At 39.6% G+C, this 15403-nt stretch overlaps 1 protein-coding gene across 4 annotated transcripts in view; it reads right to left on the reverse strand.

Annotated features, from left to right (window-relative positions):
* Positions 1-1017: 1017 nt before the first annotated feature.
* OGFRL1 (opioid growth factor receptor like 1) overlaps positions 1018-15403 on the reverse strand; it is a 34419-nt gene continuing 20033 nt past the window's right edge. For 2 of the 4 annotated variants that reach the window (XM_090034718.1, XM_090034713.1), the window contains exon 7: positions 7863-14835. In XM_090034718.1, coding sequence (XP_089890844.1) covers positions 14070-14835 — 766 coding nt within the window. In that variant the 3' untranslated portion in view covers positions 7863-14069. Of the gene's footprint in view, positions 1629-7862; positions 14836-15403 lie in introns of those variants that run through there. The other 2 variants (XM_090034725.1, XM_090034723.1) reach the window with 2 other exon arrangements.

A 15403-nucleotide genomic window follows, 5' to 3' on the forward strand; every position in this document is an offset into this window, starting at 1 on the left:
TAATACATCATAAGCCCCCAAGCTTATAATACCAACTCCGTTCTATGCGGGCTCTCTCTCATACCTCCGTCAGGGTTCTCTCTACCCCTGCATCATTGCAGCCGGTCAGAGCGGTCAGGCTGCAACCATCGACTCGGGCTGCTCAGCTCTCCCACAGAGCTCCTGCTCCTACTCCTGCCTGGAGAGAACTGTGTCTGGCCTCAGCCTTCCCTGCTTATGAAGGCCAAGCCTCGCCCACTGGCAGTCAGCTGATCTAATGAGCTCCCTTAATAAATGGCAGCTAAGCCATTTTCTATCTTCAGTAGCAGGCAACTCAATAACCCTGCTACAGTAGGCAATACATTTACTCACAATTAGCAAGGTTTACTGTGCAGTAAATGTGTATGTGTAGATGCATATGCTTACAGATTAGTAAGCTATGCTACTTCGCAGTGAAATGTCTCATGTAGATGCACCCACCTTATAGTAATTTTATCTAGCCTACTTTTCTTCCACTTACTTGCGAGAACACTGTGTGGGATTATCAAGAGCTTTACTACAGTCCTGGCTGATGTCAACTACCATGTCTGTATTTTAAACTACAGAAGGATTTCCAACTGATAAATATATTGTAGGACACATTTATAGAGGTGTAATAGAGTAGATTATCATAAGGATAAACCTATGAAAAGAATATTGCTTATATTCATGTTCAGATATGTTGACCAAGATCTGTCATAAGGTGTGTGATCCTGAAAATAACCACAGCATAATCACCAAGAGCAAACTTTTGTCCCACAGAAGCTTTATCAGTGGGGATGACAGAGGAAGAAATAACGCAGCTTGACGCTCAGATCCCAGGCTGCATTTGAAGGGCAGGCAGTTGAAGCAAAACAGGTCTTTATGTGAAAACAGTGTGCCCGCTACAACATTTCTGAGAGAACTGGGGCCTAGCTCCACAATTGTACAGTCGCACTTTAAAAAAAGACTCATTACATGAAGCTTGAGATCAGCTTTATAGATAGGGTAAAAGCAGTCAAATTTCAAATACAACTCTTAAGCAGTAAGTTTTGTAATACCTTCTAATGAACTACATTAGAAGCTGATGCTCTCATTAATCTTTATTGTCACAAAGTATTTCAGTAAAATCCTTTTGTGCTATTTCTGCAATTGATACATCAAAGTTGCAAAAATTCCTCAGTCATTTTGGGCGATTTACTTTTCAAATAACAGTGCAAAACTAATTGCTCAGAGGGAGTGATCACATGCTTTTGAGTTTATCATCTGTCCCTGTCAAACAGGGCATATGAAAGAATACTGACATGTCATTTACAAAAAAAAAAAAAAAAAAAAAAAGAGAATTGTTCCCATTTTGTTAGTTTTTTAAAAGCACTTTGGCACTTACAAGCAAGGTTATCACTACCATTTTTCTGCTTGCTAATAATTCCCTGCACACTTCAATAGAAAGTGATATTGTCACTGGAAAAGAGCACAAATTAGTATCTTCTAGAAAAAGCATCTCAAAGTAATAATAATATAAAAAAAAAAATCTCCGTGTAACTACCTCCAAAAAACAGAGGCAAGTTTGGATCTGAATTCAGTCTTCTCCATATCAACGGTGTGCATATTAAAGGAATCTGCTCAGTCACCTGGAATGAGATGGAAGCCTTTTATTCTTATAACACTCTATTGCAGCATGCTACACACAAGTACTAAGCAAGAGCCATTTTTCATTATATGCATTACAACCAGAAAGCTGGAGATACAGTGGGGTAATGTGGAGAGAGAGAAGCTTCTGCCCTTCTTGCTAAAATAAACAGAATGTAAACCCTTGCACAATTAGCAAACTCACCATCTTAGTGAAAAGAAAAATGATAAAAGCAGCGGTTACTTTGTTTTTGATCCACAGCTAGAGTTCCCATTCAAGTTAAAGTATGATGCCTCTAAAATATACCTCAATATAAGCTAAAAGTGTTTCTTATATTACCATTTCATAATTGCGTTAGTACTGAACCAATGCCCCAAAAAGGTTATGATGATAATTCTTTGAGTGTTGTGCACAGATGTATATCCACTATCCTGCTACTGAAAAGAATATTAAAAAGTCAGTGTTAATGAAAGGCTGACAGAAAATAATTAGTGAGCATTTTTTTCTGCAGTGACTGAAGGAAATTTTTTACCAGGACTCTGACATCATTGATAGTTGGGGTTCAGACAGGAGCAAAATGTGAAGGCATTTTACTGAAGGTACATGAGCAATCCAGTTGCTATTAAATCAGCAACAAACTATGCAGAACATCTGCATTAAAACAGTCATAATAAAATTTGGTTTCTGAATTCATGTTCCACTGACAGAAAGCAGTATCTTCATTTCTCTCAGTCTTTGTTTTTAGTTTACAAACTAACCCTTACCCCACTCCAGCCCAAACCCACAAAGAAAACTACATCCTTTTTCAGGTCATATTGAGAAAGCTGCCTTAGTATCTTAAGTCAAGAAAACAAGGAAGCCATTTGCAGCGCCCACAAAGCATTTTGCCGAGTATCAGCTCAATCCCACCCCTGGGTGATACACCAACAAGGAAGTAAATTAAAATAACCATGTTAATTTCAAGCTTCATTAGAGATAGTGGCTGTGTGCAAAATATTCTTTCCCCATCATTTTTTTCTGTCTGGCAAATGTCCTCTTTACAGTTTGGAAATAAATATCTGAAAATCTAAAAAATGTTGAGCTCTCATAAATTACACAACACACTGACCAAATTATGCCCCATCAGACCTGCATAAATGCATGGCCCTGTTATGCAAATAACAACTTGATATAGAAGGAACTGACCAGAAGTTGGCAAATGCTCCCTAAAATTCCATCTCAAACTAAATTCTTAATAAAAAGTTACAATATTGTTTTATTGAGTTATGCAAATACAACTAGTTACTATGTTCAAGGCAGAACCCGAGTTGTACTTTAGTCAGTGAAGATCAATAGGTACATTTACACATACCATGAATGCACAGTAAAGTTACTGCACATTAAAAAGGAGCAGTAAATTGTCCCCAGGGAAAGGGTCTACACGTGTGCCAGCTTGAGAGCAAACTTGATCCCAGCTGGAGCAAGTGAGACCTGGGATGTTCCTGCCCCCCAGTCCTGCTCTGTTGTAGCAGCCAGGGGAGCTGAGCTCCAGGTTCCCCTGGGTGCCAGCCTGAGGCTGGCAAGGGGCAGGAGCTGGTAGACTGCTGAATACCAGCTATGTGGGGATCAAAACCAATCCCCATGTGGCCAAGAGAGGCATCCCCATGGGGATCAGGAGGGGAGTCTCCATAATGTGGGAAGACAGCCACACTGGGATTGGGAGGGTCCTGATATTTATGTGGCCAGAAGAAGCATTCCCACCTGGCAGGGATGATGCCTGGCAGCCATGTGGGGAACAGGAGGGTCCTGATCTCCCCACATGGTAGGGAGAGGAGTCCACACCTGGGGAGGGGGAACAACCATGTGGGGATTTGGAGGGGCCATGTGGCTGCCAGGCAGCATCCCCACCAGACAGAGACACATCTCCTAGCCACATGGGGATTGGGATGCTCTCAGTTCCCACATGGCTGCCCCACCAGGCAGGGATGCTTCTCCCTGCCACATGGAGATTGGATCCTGACCTAATCTCCACCTGGCTGCTGGGACAGCTCTCCCACACATGTGGGAATCAGGATGGTTCTGATCCCCACATGGAGGGGAGACAGCTGCCCCTGCAGCCAGCACAGCTCCTAGCACACGGGGCTTAGGTAGGCAGCAGTGGGCCCCCTGCTGCCTAGGCTGACCAGGAGCAAATTGCTCCCAGCCAGCATCTACACATGCCCTACTACACAATAACTAATGCACAGTTAATTTATTACCTATATTTTAAAATAGTAGATAACTGCATATCAGCCTATTTTACTGTGCAATAGCTTAGTGCACGGTTACATAGTGATGCTTAACTGCACAATAGACTAATCTACTGTGCAGTTAAGCATCTCATGTAGACACATGCTCACAAACAGCTCCTTAAGGTTCCCCATACCTTTGGAAATATAATACCTTACACGTAGTAAGTTCTGACTATGCTCCTGATCCTCCTGGTGGATCTGTGGAAGTTTCAGCAGACCTGTGAATCTACTGCACTGACTTCAGGGAGAGTGTCTTTTACCCACACCAATTACATCACTATGATCAGGCAATGATCCATGCTATTATTGTTGTTAGATCTTAATTCATAAAATAGTACCAAAAAGGAATGTTTTCATAGTATGTATTTCTTTAATTAAGAAAATAAGACCTTTTATAAACACACAGTTGGCTTAACTCTGTTCTGCAGCCCTCAGTAGCATTTCTGCCATTAACAGCAAAAAAAAAAAAAACAGTACCCTTTAATGCCATACATATTAATATATTTACAGTACATACAGTAACTATTCACACTCAAGCACTTAGTAAGAGTTATGTCATCAGATCTACTTAATGTTCCAACACATTACTAGAATAATGCTGCTAAAGGGAAGAGGCTTTATTATTGTTATAGATTCTGGCTGCAGTTATTAAAAATATATTTACCTGAAAGGAAGGAACTCCAAGAATATCATTTTACAAACAAATAATTTAAAATACAGTAATAAGCAACAGGAACTATTGCTTTTTTGTTTATACATTGTTGGCATAACATTGCCATACAGTTACAGAATTATAAAATATTTTATAGTACCTTACAAACCCAGAAACTGGTTACAACTTCTACCACATACATATGGTATTGTTACTAACAAACATGCACGGCATTCTGTAATTTAACACTGCAAAGAAAAAGAGAATACAGAGCGGGCCCATACATTAAAAAGGATGTGCTGCCATTTCATGTGAAGTATGTGTATATATAAGAATATATATATATTCTTTACAATTACTGCACTTTTCCCTGAATACATTTTAATAATCAAGTACACAATAGTTCCAAATTTTACCAGCGCATAAGTATATCTAACCATGTGTTACTGAACTCAAACATCAGAAAGGGCTAAGGACAAAGAAGTCAGTTAAGTCACAGAAAAAGAATAACCAATGAGTTGCAAACATGCCCTGAGCAAGTTCCAAAATAATAAGTGCTAAAACCCTATTTACCAGAAAGACAATAAATTCCACATCATTAACTATAGTAGTAAACACATTTAGTATTTCATAATAAACTTTAGTCAGTGGATACACTTCCAAATGTATAACCATGTTAGAGTAAAAAGCGCCAAGTTTCCTAGGAAATAAGAGACTTCATTCAGAACTATTTGTCAAGTCTCACATTCAGCCATTTACAGCAAATGCCTTTATGCTTTTTAAAACAAATATAAAAGAGATAATAAATGTATAACCATAGGAAGTCTCTTTAATTGACTTCCACACCATTTTGAATTACATTTTTCAGAGTGCATCAGGTTAGAACTTATTTTGATAAGGCATGTTATTAAAGCAGCTCATTAAAAATGTAGCTTCCTCAAGTTCGTTATACCAAGGATTTAGGCTGTGCAAGGAACATGCAATTAAAGGGAAAATTGGTTTATAGGGTAATGTGATGTCCAAGAGACTGGCCACAGACACATACATAGTTCTTATTCATGCTGAAGCATTGTATTTAAATAGCTATAGTAGTCAGCACACTCTCATTTGCTATACACTCAAAACAAAATAATGGTGTATTATTGCATACAGCAATGGGCAAGTCATGCACTGGCTTGCATGGTGCAAAAGGCAGAGACAAGGGATTTTGACTATCATATGAGGCTCAGAAGGAGAGGGAGTATAATATCTGTACTGCACATGCGCCTAAATCACCTGCTATCCACCTCAAATTGTGCTATTACATAGAAACAGGGATGCGATATAAATGGAAAGAGGAGGGCCTATAAGAGAGCTTCCTTGGATCATTCTTGGCCCTCAAACCCCAGCACTCAGTTTCTATATTGGGAAAATGGTTAGTTTTGTCCAACTGCAATAGTAACTGGATTATGTGTATATGAAATATGAAATACATTGGACCATAAATATTAGACTATAAATAAGAAATATTTAGAGAGGATTTTCTTCTACTCAGATACAACATTCTTGCTATATGAATAATACTATAGTTTATTATTTTCTCATTAAAAATCCTTTAAATAATATTTTTTGTAATGAACATAACCAAAAGATTGTTTTAGGTACAGCGCACCAGGAAAAAAGACCCTTTTTTAATTTTACTTTTCACCAAAATTTAATTATGTAGAAAAGGTGTGAAAAAATAGATCTGTTGCCCACATGCAAAAAACAAAGCTGCAAATAGATGGTTGCTCCTTTATAGGCAAACTGACAATGTGTCTACTCACATTGATAATATAAAGATGATTCTTAAAAACAACAAAAACAACCAAAAAACCTCCCTGACCATCCTACTGCCAACACAATCTTCACTCTTAACAGAAAAAAGGTGCACAATTTAATTAAGTAGATGTAAATATGCTTTATTTAAAAAGAAACAAGACTTCCCTTGACTTACCTTATTAGATTGTCTATCTAAACTATACAGAGTTTTTTAAGTCAGCTACACACTTTTCATCTATGGTACAGGTATATGCTAATTATTGGAATTGTCCTAGCATAATTCAAACAGGATTACAGCTAGGTAACATGATATATACATTAACATTACATAAAGTCTTGTACATAGGATCCTTGGACTCTTAAGTGTCTGAGCAGTCGAGCAAGCCAAACTGTCAGTGGCTCAAACTGGGGGTTGCAACATCTTGGCAACATTCAGGATCAGTTCTTTAATTATTAGAAAGCTAGCTATTGAATGATCAGTTCTGCTCCTAGATATACAAACATGCATAGCTTCACTTGTCATTAAATGGGCTATACTGTGTACCTTATGCATAGTAGTTTTTATATACTCAATGCCAGTGTGTCTTCATGTATTGAGGCAACATTAGACCTAGAATAGTAAAAAGCAGGGCCATAATTCCAATCAGAGGCACAAAGATATGTACCATATTTTCTCATATACCACATGCCCCCCCCCCCAAAAAAAGCACCTTTTTTTCAGAAGGCAAAATGTAGGAAAAAAGGATTTTTTCAGTCATGGCTGACTCTGTGACCTACAGAAAGTCCTCCTTGAACCAGTGTCCAGGAAATCTAGCATCCCAGGAAACAGTCTATATGGCAAGGCTAGGCTCCAGACCCTTTCAAGAGCAGTAGTAAGACTGTTACATCTTTACAATAAATATTTTGATATAAGTTCTGGTAAATAATAAAGTGTTGGTTCCACACGGTCTAGCAAAATACTATAGACTGCAGGCAGTAGCTCATTTGCCCTCAGCCAGCTCAACTGCTTCTTCAGGCACAAGTTACAGTACTCAGCCAATTCCTATGGCTAAGAAGATTCTGCCCCTTCTGCTTGCTGGGGCCAGAGACAAGTGGCAAACATCTTGGGAGCTATTAGAGTGCAGTGTCTCTGCCTCATGGTATCCGACACCATCCCTTGGTCCTGCAACATCTACATGGAACACATCACAGGCCACTGCCAGTACTCAGACCCCACCAGACAAACCGCTGCTGGACCAGACCCAGAGGGGACTGCCTGAACAGCCCCCCCCACCGCACCAGACAGACCTTCACTTTCGAGAGGATTCTTCAACAATGGACAACCCCGCTCCACCCGAAGAGGACCCCCGCAACGAGACTCTATATGGACTGAGACACTTCCTTCAAACCACTTCCTCCACCATTGTGGTCCATTGTAACAGGTTTGTGCGCATCTATCTCCTTTCTCTCTCAGCGTCGCAAACCCCCTTCCTCCCCTCCCCCCTTCCCCTCATCCCCCACCCCCAGGCTTAGATGGCTAACATTGTATCTCCTGTAACCTAGTTGCTTCCCCGCCTCATCCCCATCCCTCTATTGTTAGTCCCTTCCTCGGGCGATTCGTATTTCCCTACTGGCTTTGTCATCTTTTTTGGATTCCCAATCCTAAACATTTACTAATAAAAGTCAATCTGCTTGCTTCTATTCCAGTGAAGAGAAAACTGCTTCCCTGCTTAAGACTGACACCCCAGTTTTAGAAGGCTGATTTGGGGACAAATGGGTATGAAAGTAAATGTGGTATGCCTGTGTAACTTGTAAAACCAACTATTACATTTGCACAGGTTAGACAGACACTTGGCAGGGATGGTTTTAGTCAAGGGTGCTCCTGCCTTCAGCAGGGGGCTGGACTAGATGACCTATAATGAGGTCCATTTGAGCTCTACTTTGGTATGATCCTACACGCAATACATAGATCTTATCTTGAGTTGCACGTTGATATGTCCCTTCTTATGATATTAATATAAACTGCTACAGACTAAAACAAATTTTCACTCTATTTGTGCATGCAACTCCTGGTCATATTATCAGGAGTTATACATATGTATTTAGAAGAAAACAGACTCCTTAATGGGAAAGACCATTTAATCTATTGATGAAAAAAATCAAAGCCCCTCAAAGACTGCACAGAAGCAAATTACTGTATCAAATACATATAGAATATAGTATACATCTTACAGTAACCTTAAATGTTTACTGTAAGATAAAACAAGTGAAATAGCCAATAAATCTTATGGCTTGTTCTGTACACTTGTGCACTCTGGAATTACTAGGGAACAGCAAACTACTACTTCGTATTTCTGAATAAACAATCATTTCTATATATATTGTGCTGTAATCCTGTAAGCCAGTGAAAACCACCTGCAAGCTCTGGCAGGAGTTTCTAATGACTGTGGCCCTGATCCTGCATTCAGGACACTCTTTTACTCACTTGGAGAACAATCAGTTTAAGCGGGGCTCCACACTACATGATTTGGGCCTGCACTGAGTCATCTTTTAACTACTTCTAACTTTGTGGAACAAATTCTGAAGTCACCTCAAGTAAAACCATATGCAAACAAAAACAAGAAACCAAAATGCTTTTTTAAGAGGAAAAAACATCCTAACATACAGTAATCCACAATCACAGCACAGAGCAACTGGGATTTTTATAACAATTCAAATAAGGAGGTATTACTCTATCTGAGGCATATTACCTACAAGATAATTGCACATAATGACTTTTACCACTCTGCTTCAGGACAATAAGGAAATGCCTTTGCATTTTATGTATAATGGAATTTCTTAGTTAAATGAAGTTGCCATATAGGAATTGTTCTACTGGTGAAGCTACAAAAACAAAAACTGTGGAGCCCAAAAGTGTCATTAGGCATGAAGACATTAGTTTTATTGTCTTATGATACTTTGTGGAAAATTTATATTTCCTTGCTAGTCTCACCTTCATGATGAGAACATGCCAAAATATTCAAACTTTGTGGCTTAAATTTAGACAGTATGTTGGTATCTAAATTTTTCACCATACTCAGCATTCAGCACTACTGAAAAAAGGAATGCATCAGACCATTTCATGTTAGATATCTAGTTCTGACTAGACAGTCATATACCATGGATATGTGTGAATGCTATTACAGAATGCATTCCATCAACTGTGGACTTCTTGATTTCACACTCCAAAAATTCTGATCCCAACCATATAAAATTCAGAATCCAGATATCACTATTTTTTGGACTGTAGATGAAAAAAGAAAGTTCTGTGGAGGCATTCTAGACAAATTCAAATTATGATATAACATATCATATCCTATACTATCCTGTAAAACTATAGAGTAAAATATATTATTCCTCTGTTTTCCCCATTTAAAATACATCAACTCATGTACATATTAATTCCAAGAATAATATGAATATATTAAATGCTTAGTGTTAATATAGCTATTTAAACTGAATACTCTTAGCATTTTCAAATATTTCCTACCCCCTACTTATGCTCTTCCTACAGAGAATTTAAATTTTCTCTTATTACATCTTGAAAAATATTACATTAAGAGAACATTATATAGATTACAAAGCATGCAAGATTTAGGATATGCCAAAAATAAAGTTGTCTGTGCACCATGACTTTGTCCGTCTTGTGCACATCTTCATAGTCTTTACATGAACACACAGTGTTTTTTCTCAAGGAGTCCTTTTGTTTCCATCTCCTGCCTCTCCAGCTTTTGTCTATGTCCCTTTCCTTGCTGCTAAACTCCTCCCTCAGCTCCAGCTCTTGCCCCCAACGTTTCCCAGCTTCTCCGCTTCCCTATTTTGGCTCCTTCCCTCATCCCTTTTCCTGTCCTTCCACCCCCAACTCCTACTCCTGAATTTTCCCACATCTACTCCTCTTCCTCTCCTTGTTCTTGTTCCTTCCATCTTTTGCTTGGCTCAGATTCTGCCCTTGTAAATTGGGAGCAGGGATGGAAGGACAACTCCCAAAGGTCTTTGCCCATCCCTCTACTCTACAAGTCTAAAGTCAAAGCGTTACAATGCTACAAGCAACTGAAAATGAAATTATAATGGAAATGTCAGGCAATCTTCACACCAGCAGTCACCTGCATCACTTATAATGGAAGACATACTGGACACATCTATACATGGATTTTACTGCAGAGTTGACTAAATAGCTCTGCAGTAAAGAAACACTATCTATACATGCACAGGTATTAGGGCACAGTAGATTAACTGCACTGTAAAGATAGCACTGTCAGGGACAGGGATTACTTATGGTGCAGTTAATTACTGCACCAAAGCGCATGTGTAGATTGCGACTAGGACTGGCTGGGCTATGAGGGTGCAAAACTGGAGGGGCTGCCTGCCACCCACCCCTCATGTTAGCACTCCTGCGTCCCAGTCAGCCTCTCTGCCACCCAATGCTGGCACCTGGAGCCTTGGGCTGACCCTGCCTCCCTGCCCCCTGTTCTCTGGACTCCTCTGCCCCAAGTCTCCCAGGAGCAGTGTCTGCACATGTGCCCTGGACTGCAACAGTCTGCACATCTACACATCCCATTAAGGCACCATGATAAACTCTGGCACAAATACACCACAGTTTATCACATCCCCTTACTGGCACATGTAGCTACACCCACTGTGATTGGTATGCTGACCAAGGGGTAATTCAAAAGTAATTTCCTGTAAAATCAATGGGTCATTATGGCTCACTTCAGTATAGGAGCTTACAAGTACAGATCTGAATTCACTATTTAATGCAAATTACACAACTGCACGCAAATGAAGTTATATATCCTTATCTGTTAAACGAAGGCTGGTAGGAAGGGCATACCCACAGCAAAAAAGTAGCTCTGCAGGCAAGGACCACTTAAAATAGAACTTTTTACCATTAAGGGAAAGCAACTTGCCATTTCCAACAGTTGTCGTCATAACCTTCCATGACTGGGCTCTGTGCAAACCTTGGCTGTTTTCTCGTGTGTGAAACAGTAAAAATTGACAAGTCTCATTAGGATCCTAGGCAGCAGTTATGAAAAATATTGGTTGTGATAAAAGAACTAACCATCTGGTAAGTTTCACTCTGTGGCTACTTAGAGAGTCCCAAAAAAACCCATAGAAGCAAACAGTAGAGCTAGATACTAAGGAGGACTGGAGGATAAGGACTTCAGACTGTCCCCTTCCCCCTCTCGCAGACACAGAGCAGCCAAAAGCAACAGTGCAGTGGAGAACTCCTACCACCATCATCAGGAGAATGAGAGAGGAGCAGGGAAGGGGCAATCTCATTCCCCTTTTACAAATCTCCATAAGACTCTGATGCAGGATAGGACAAGAGAGACAGAATACGTATTCTGCTCTGGTACCTGCTGGGTTGGGGAAAACCTTCCTGTTTGCCTATTAGATAGGAGACCAATATGAAAACCAGTAGCCTGATCCAAGGTCCTGGGCAGCATTTAGATCAAATTCTCTGAACCTTTCCATCCCCAGCAGATGTGTGCATGTGTTGGGGGGAAGAAGGGGGGGTGTGTGGCATTGAATACTGAGTGGCATTTTGCTTTAGCCTCCTTAAGCAACTGGGCTTGCAAGAGGAGCATGTCCTAAAGAAGTATATCCACACACCCCTTTGTCTTTGAGTCATCACAGGAGGGGCAAGAGGTAAAGGGATTAGCAGAACTAACCAAGTCAAGGATGCAGATGATTTGGCACTCTGCCCAAAAATGTTGCTAACCCCAATCTAGCCCTCTGGAAGCATTAGGTGGGGAAAGTGAGGAATACATGCCATGTTCCTGGGGGAATCAGTGGAAAAGAAGAATCATGACATTTATGGTTTGCTAAATCAAGGTAGCTTTTTTCATTCCAAGTTCTACAGTACTCCTGCACTATTGCTGTAGTCAGTTACCAGCATTATAACATTTATTAAAAACAATTCACAGTAGTATAATATATGTGCATTTGACAGAGTTAAGCAAGACTGTTTTAGCAGCATGGGAAACAGTGAGTTTTCTTTATATTATTTTTCTTTACCAACCTAAGCACTTCAGTTCACCTGCTTGATATGACCTTAGCTGACTGCATGAAATTAAATCATAGAAGGCTGTTAGGAAAAACAAATAGGAAGCAAAGCAAGACAGAGATAAGAGACCTACAAAAGGGAAAGCCAAGGCTTCCTCTGGGTACACTGTATGGCGAGCACTTACTTGGGAAATGGCTGACTACTAAACTTCAACTTGGGTTAAAACTTCAACCTGGGATTTAAGCTTGCCAAGCCTCAGCCTAGGATCAAAGCAACATACCTAGCAAGCGAGTGCAGTGAGCAGACAGCATAACAAATCTCTGACAGATACATGCTGACAGACTTCTGCAAGGCCATCTGTCTATATCACAGGCCAGGGCAGGGGTTTGGTTCAGAGACTGAGTGGAACTTACCTAAAGCTTGAAAGGCAAGAATAAAGTTTAGATAAAATTGATGCGTTGAGGTCTTTTCTTTTCTTTTCTCCATCTGTACAGTATCCCTGGTGCTTAAATAATGCCTTATTTTTGAAGAAGCTGTTTTTGAACTACTTAAAGCAGTGGAGCCAACCAGGGGCCAACCATTTTGACAGGTTTGCCACAAATTAGCCCCACATCCTCACCAAAAATCACACCAAATCCCTTTCCCTTACCTGATCTTCTGGTCAGCTTTCTGCTCCCTGCCTTTTGCTCTTTGCCCAACCTGCTGCTATGCTTTCTGCTTCCTTCCCCATACTCCCTGCCTGATCTGATGCTCTGTTTTCTGTTCGCTGTCCTACCCTGCCACTGTGCTGCCTGTCCCCTCCCCAATCTCCTGTGTGTCACACACAAAGGGTGCCCATGCCATTTGTGCCATAGGTTGGCCACCCCTGACTTAAAGCATCTGCTGGTCATGGGCTCCCCTTAAAAAAGGGTTTACAATGGTGTCAAACTCGGCTGGGTATTATCATGATTGGTGACCACAGAAGGGATGCCATGTAGAGAACCAGTCTAGGAGTAGAAGGACCACACGTTTCTACTCAGATGGGGGTAAAGGTAGTAAAACCCATCACAGAGAACACTTGAGAAGAACAAAGAGAACTTAAGCTTATCTGACCCATGCCCCCATAACAAAGACTGTTGTTGTTTACACAACATACAATTTGATCTTGAGTAAGACTTCAGATCTTCTTAGAATGACATTTAATAATATGGAACACTTTGATATTCAGTTCTGAAACACTTTTGCCGAGAGTGCACAACTGTGATTACAGACTTTCCATCAAATTTTACACTTTAAAATGCAACTGAAGAGAAAAGACTGGATCATCCTGGGGAAGAAAAATCAACACAGTATCCTTTTCCTAGAAAACAAAAAATTTAGGCATTCTTAGATATTTTTAGTGCTCTAATTTTTAAAATGATAGATGATTTAAGTAGTAAAGTGGTCTTCTTTTCTTTGTAGACCGCAATCTAGCGAAAAAGAAAATGAATTTCTAGGTTCTGAACTCATACGGTTGTTTTAAATCCATTTTGAGTAGTGTACTGTAAACAGAATTTAAAAAAATCACCCCACCAAAAGCCTAATCTGATGCATTCATATCCAGTTTGGTGTCATAAACTTCCTTATGCTACATTAGTCAGCAACTTCATCCAAAATTAAAGCGCCATGAATAATTTGTTTCATTCAGTACAAAACATAATTTGTTTAATTTTAGATTCATGATTTTATTTCATCTTTGTTTTTCATGGTGGTTTCCACTGGAGGTTTATCCTTACCTAAGATGTCTTGCAGATCTGTTGACACATCATTTGAGCAATTCTCATTGTCACATAAATCTCCCTTTACAACTCCTGGATTTTCACAGTCTTGGTTTGGATTTTCATCATCTTTTTCACTTTCTTTTTTGGAATGAGAAATGTTCTCCTTTTTGTCTGAAGGATCTCGAACGTCTTCTAATTTGGAATTCTGACTTTCAGCATCATTGTTCTTTTCACCGTTACTCAGCTTAGCAGCTTCACAATTGATTTCTGATCGATTCTGGTCATTTACTTCACCATTTTTTGTAAGTTCTACCTTTTTTTCTTCAGCTGCTTTGCTAATTGAGCTACCAGTTGTAGATGTGTTTTTCGGATCTTTTTGTTTCTTATGTTTAGAAATGTAACTGTTGTGAATAGAAACTGGGGATGCTGACTTTTTACTTGTTTTGTTTCCTTCTGACTTCTGTTTTTTTGGTGGTCCCCAAATGAAATGCTCTGAAGGGGCATAATGTTGCTGGGCAAATCTCAAGAGCTTCCTCCTTTCTCTTCGGTCTCTAATAGTATAAACAAAATATTCTAAAGCACTTTGCTTAATATTAGGAATGGTGTCTTCCACGAGAGCTTCATGGAGAATAAACTTCACAAGAGGAGATTTGAAACTTTCATATCCAAGCTCTCCAAGGCTCTTCAGAATGCGAGTGATTCTTAAGTAGTTGTGTTGAGACCTGAAGGAAAAGATTGACTGTACTCAGATAAAAACAACGTAATGAAAAAGTTATAAAATTAATTTAGTTAAAACCAGAGAGAGAACATAATCTACTAGGTTATAGAACCAGAGCTGGCTTACCTTTGGAGGACTTTGGATATGTTATTTAATCATTCTGTGCCTTACTTTCTTATTTGTAAAATGCAGATAATAATGCTTAATAATACCTTCGTTGCAGGAGTAGTGTGTAAAATAATTAATATCTGTAAAGAACTTAAATATTTTTGGATGAAAATAACTAAGAAAGTAACTAATATGATTTATTTATTGTAGCAATATTTCATCGTCTTAAAACTTGCTAATTAGCCTTTAGAAGACTTGAATCATGCAAAATGTGCAGTAAGTAAGACCTGGGGCTCCTGAGAAATTCTGTCTTATACTGACTTGATTTCAAGCCCAGAAAGGTCACAGAATTATAGAATCATTGGAAAGCAGTCCTGGAAGGGAATTTTTAGGAGGTAATCTGGTTCAGCCCCCTGCTCAAGGCAGGATCATCCCTGACTAAACCCTCCCAGTTAACTGTCTGC

Source organism: Crocodylus siamensis, chromosome 1, assembly GCF_052110815.1.
Source record: "Crocodylus siamensis isolate JL-2025a chromosome 1, ASM5211081v1, whole genome shotgun sequence".
In the NCBI taxonomy this organism is placed as follows: Eukaryota; Metazoa; Chordata; order Crocodylia; family Crocodylidae; genus Crocodylus; species Crocodylus siamensis.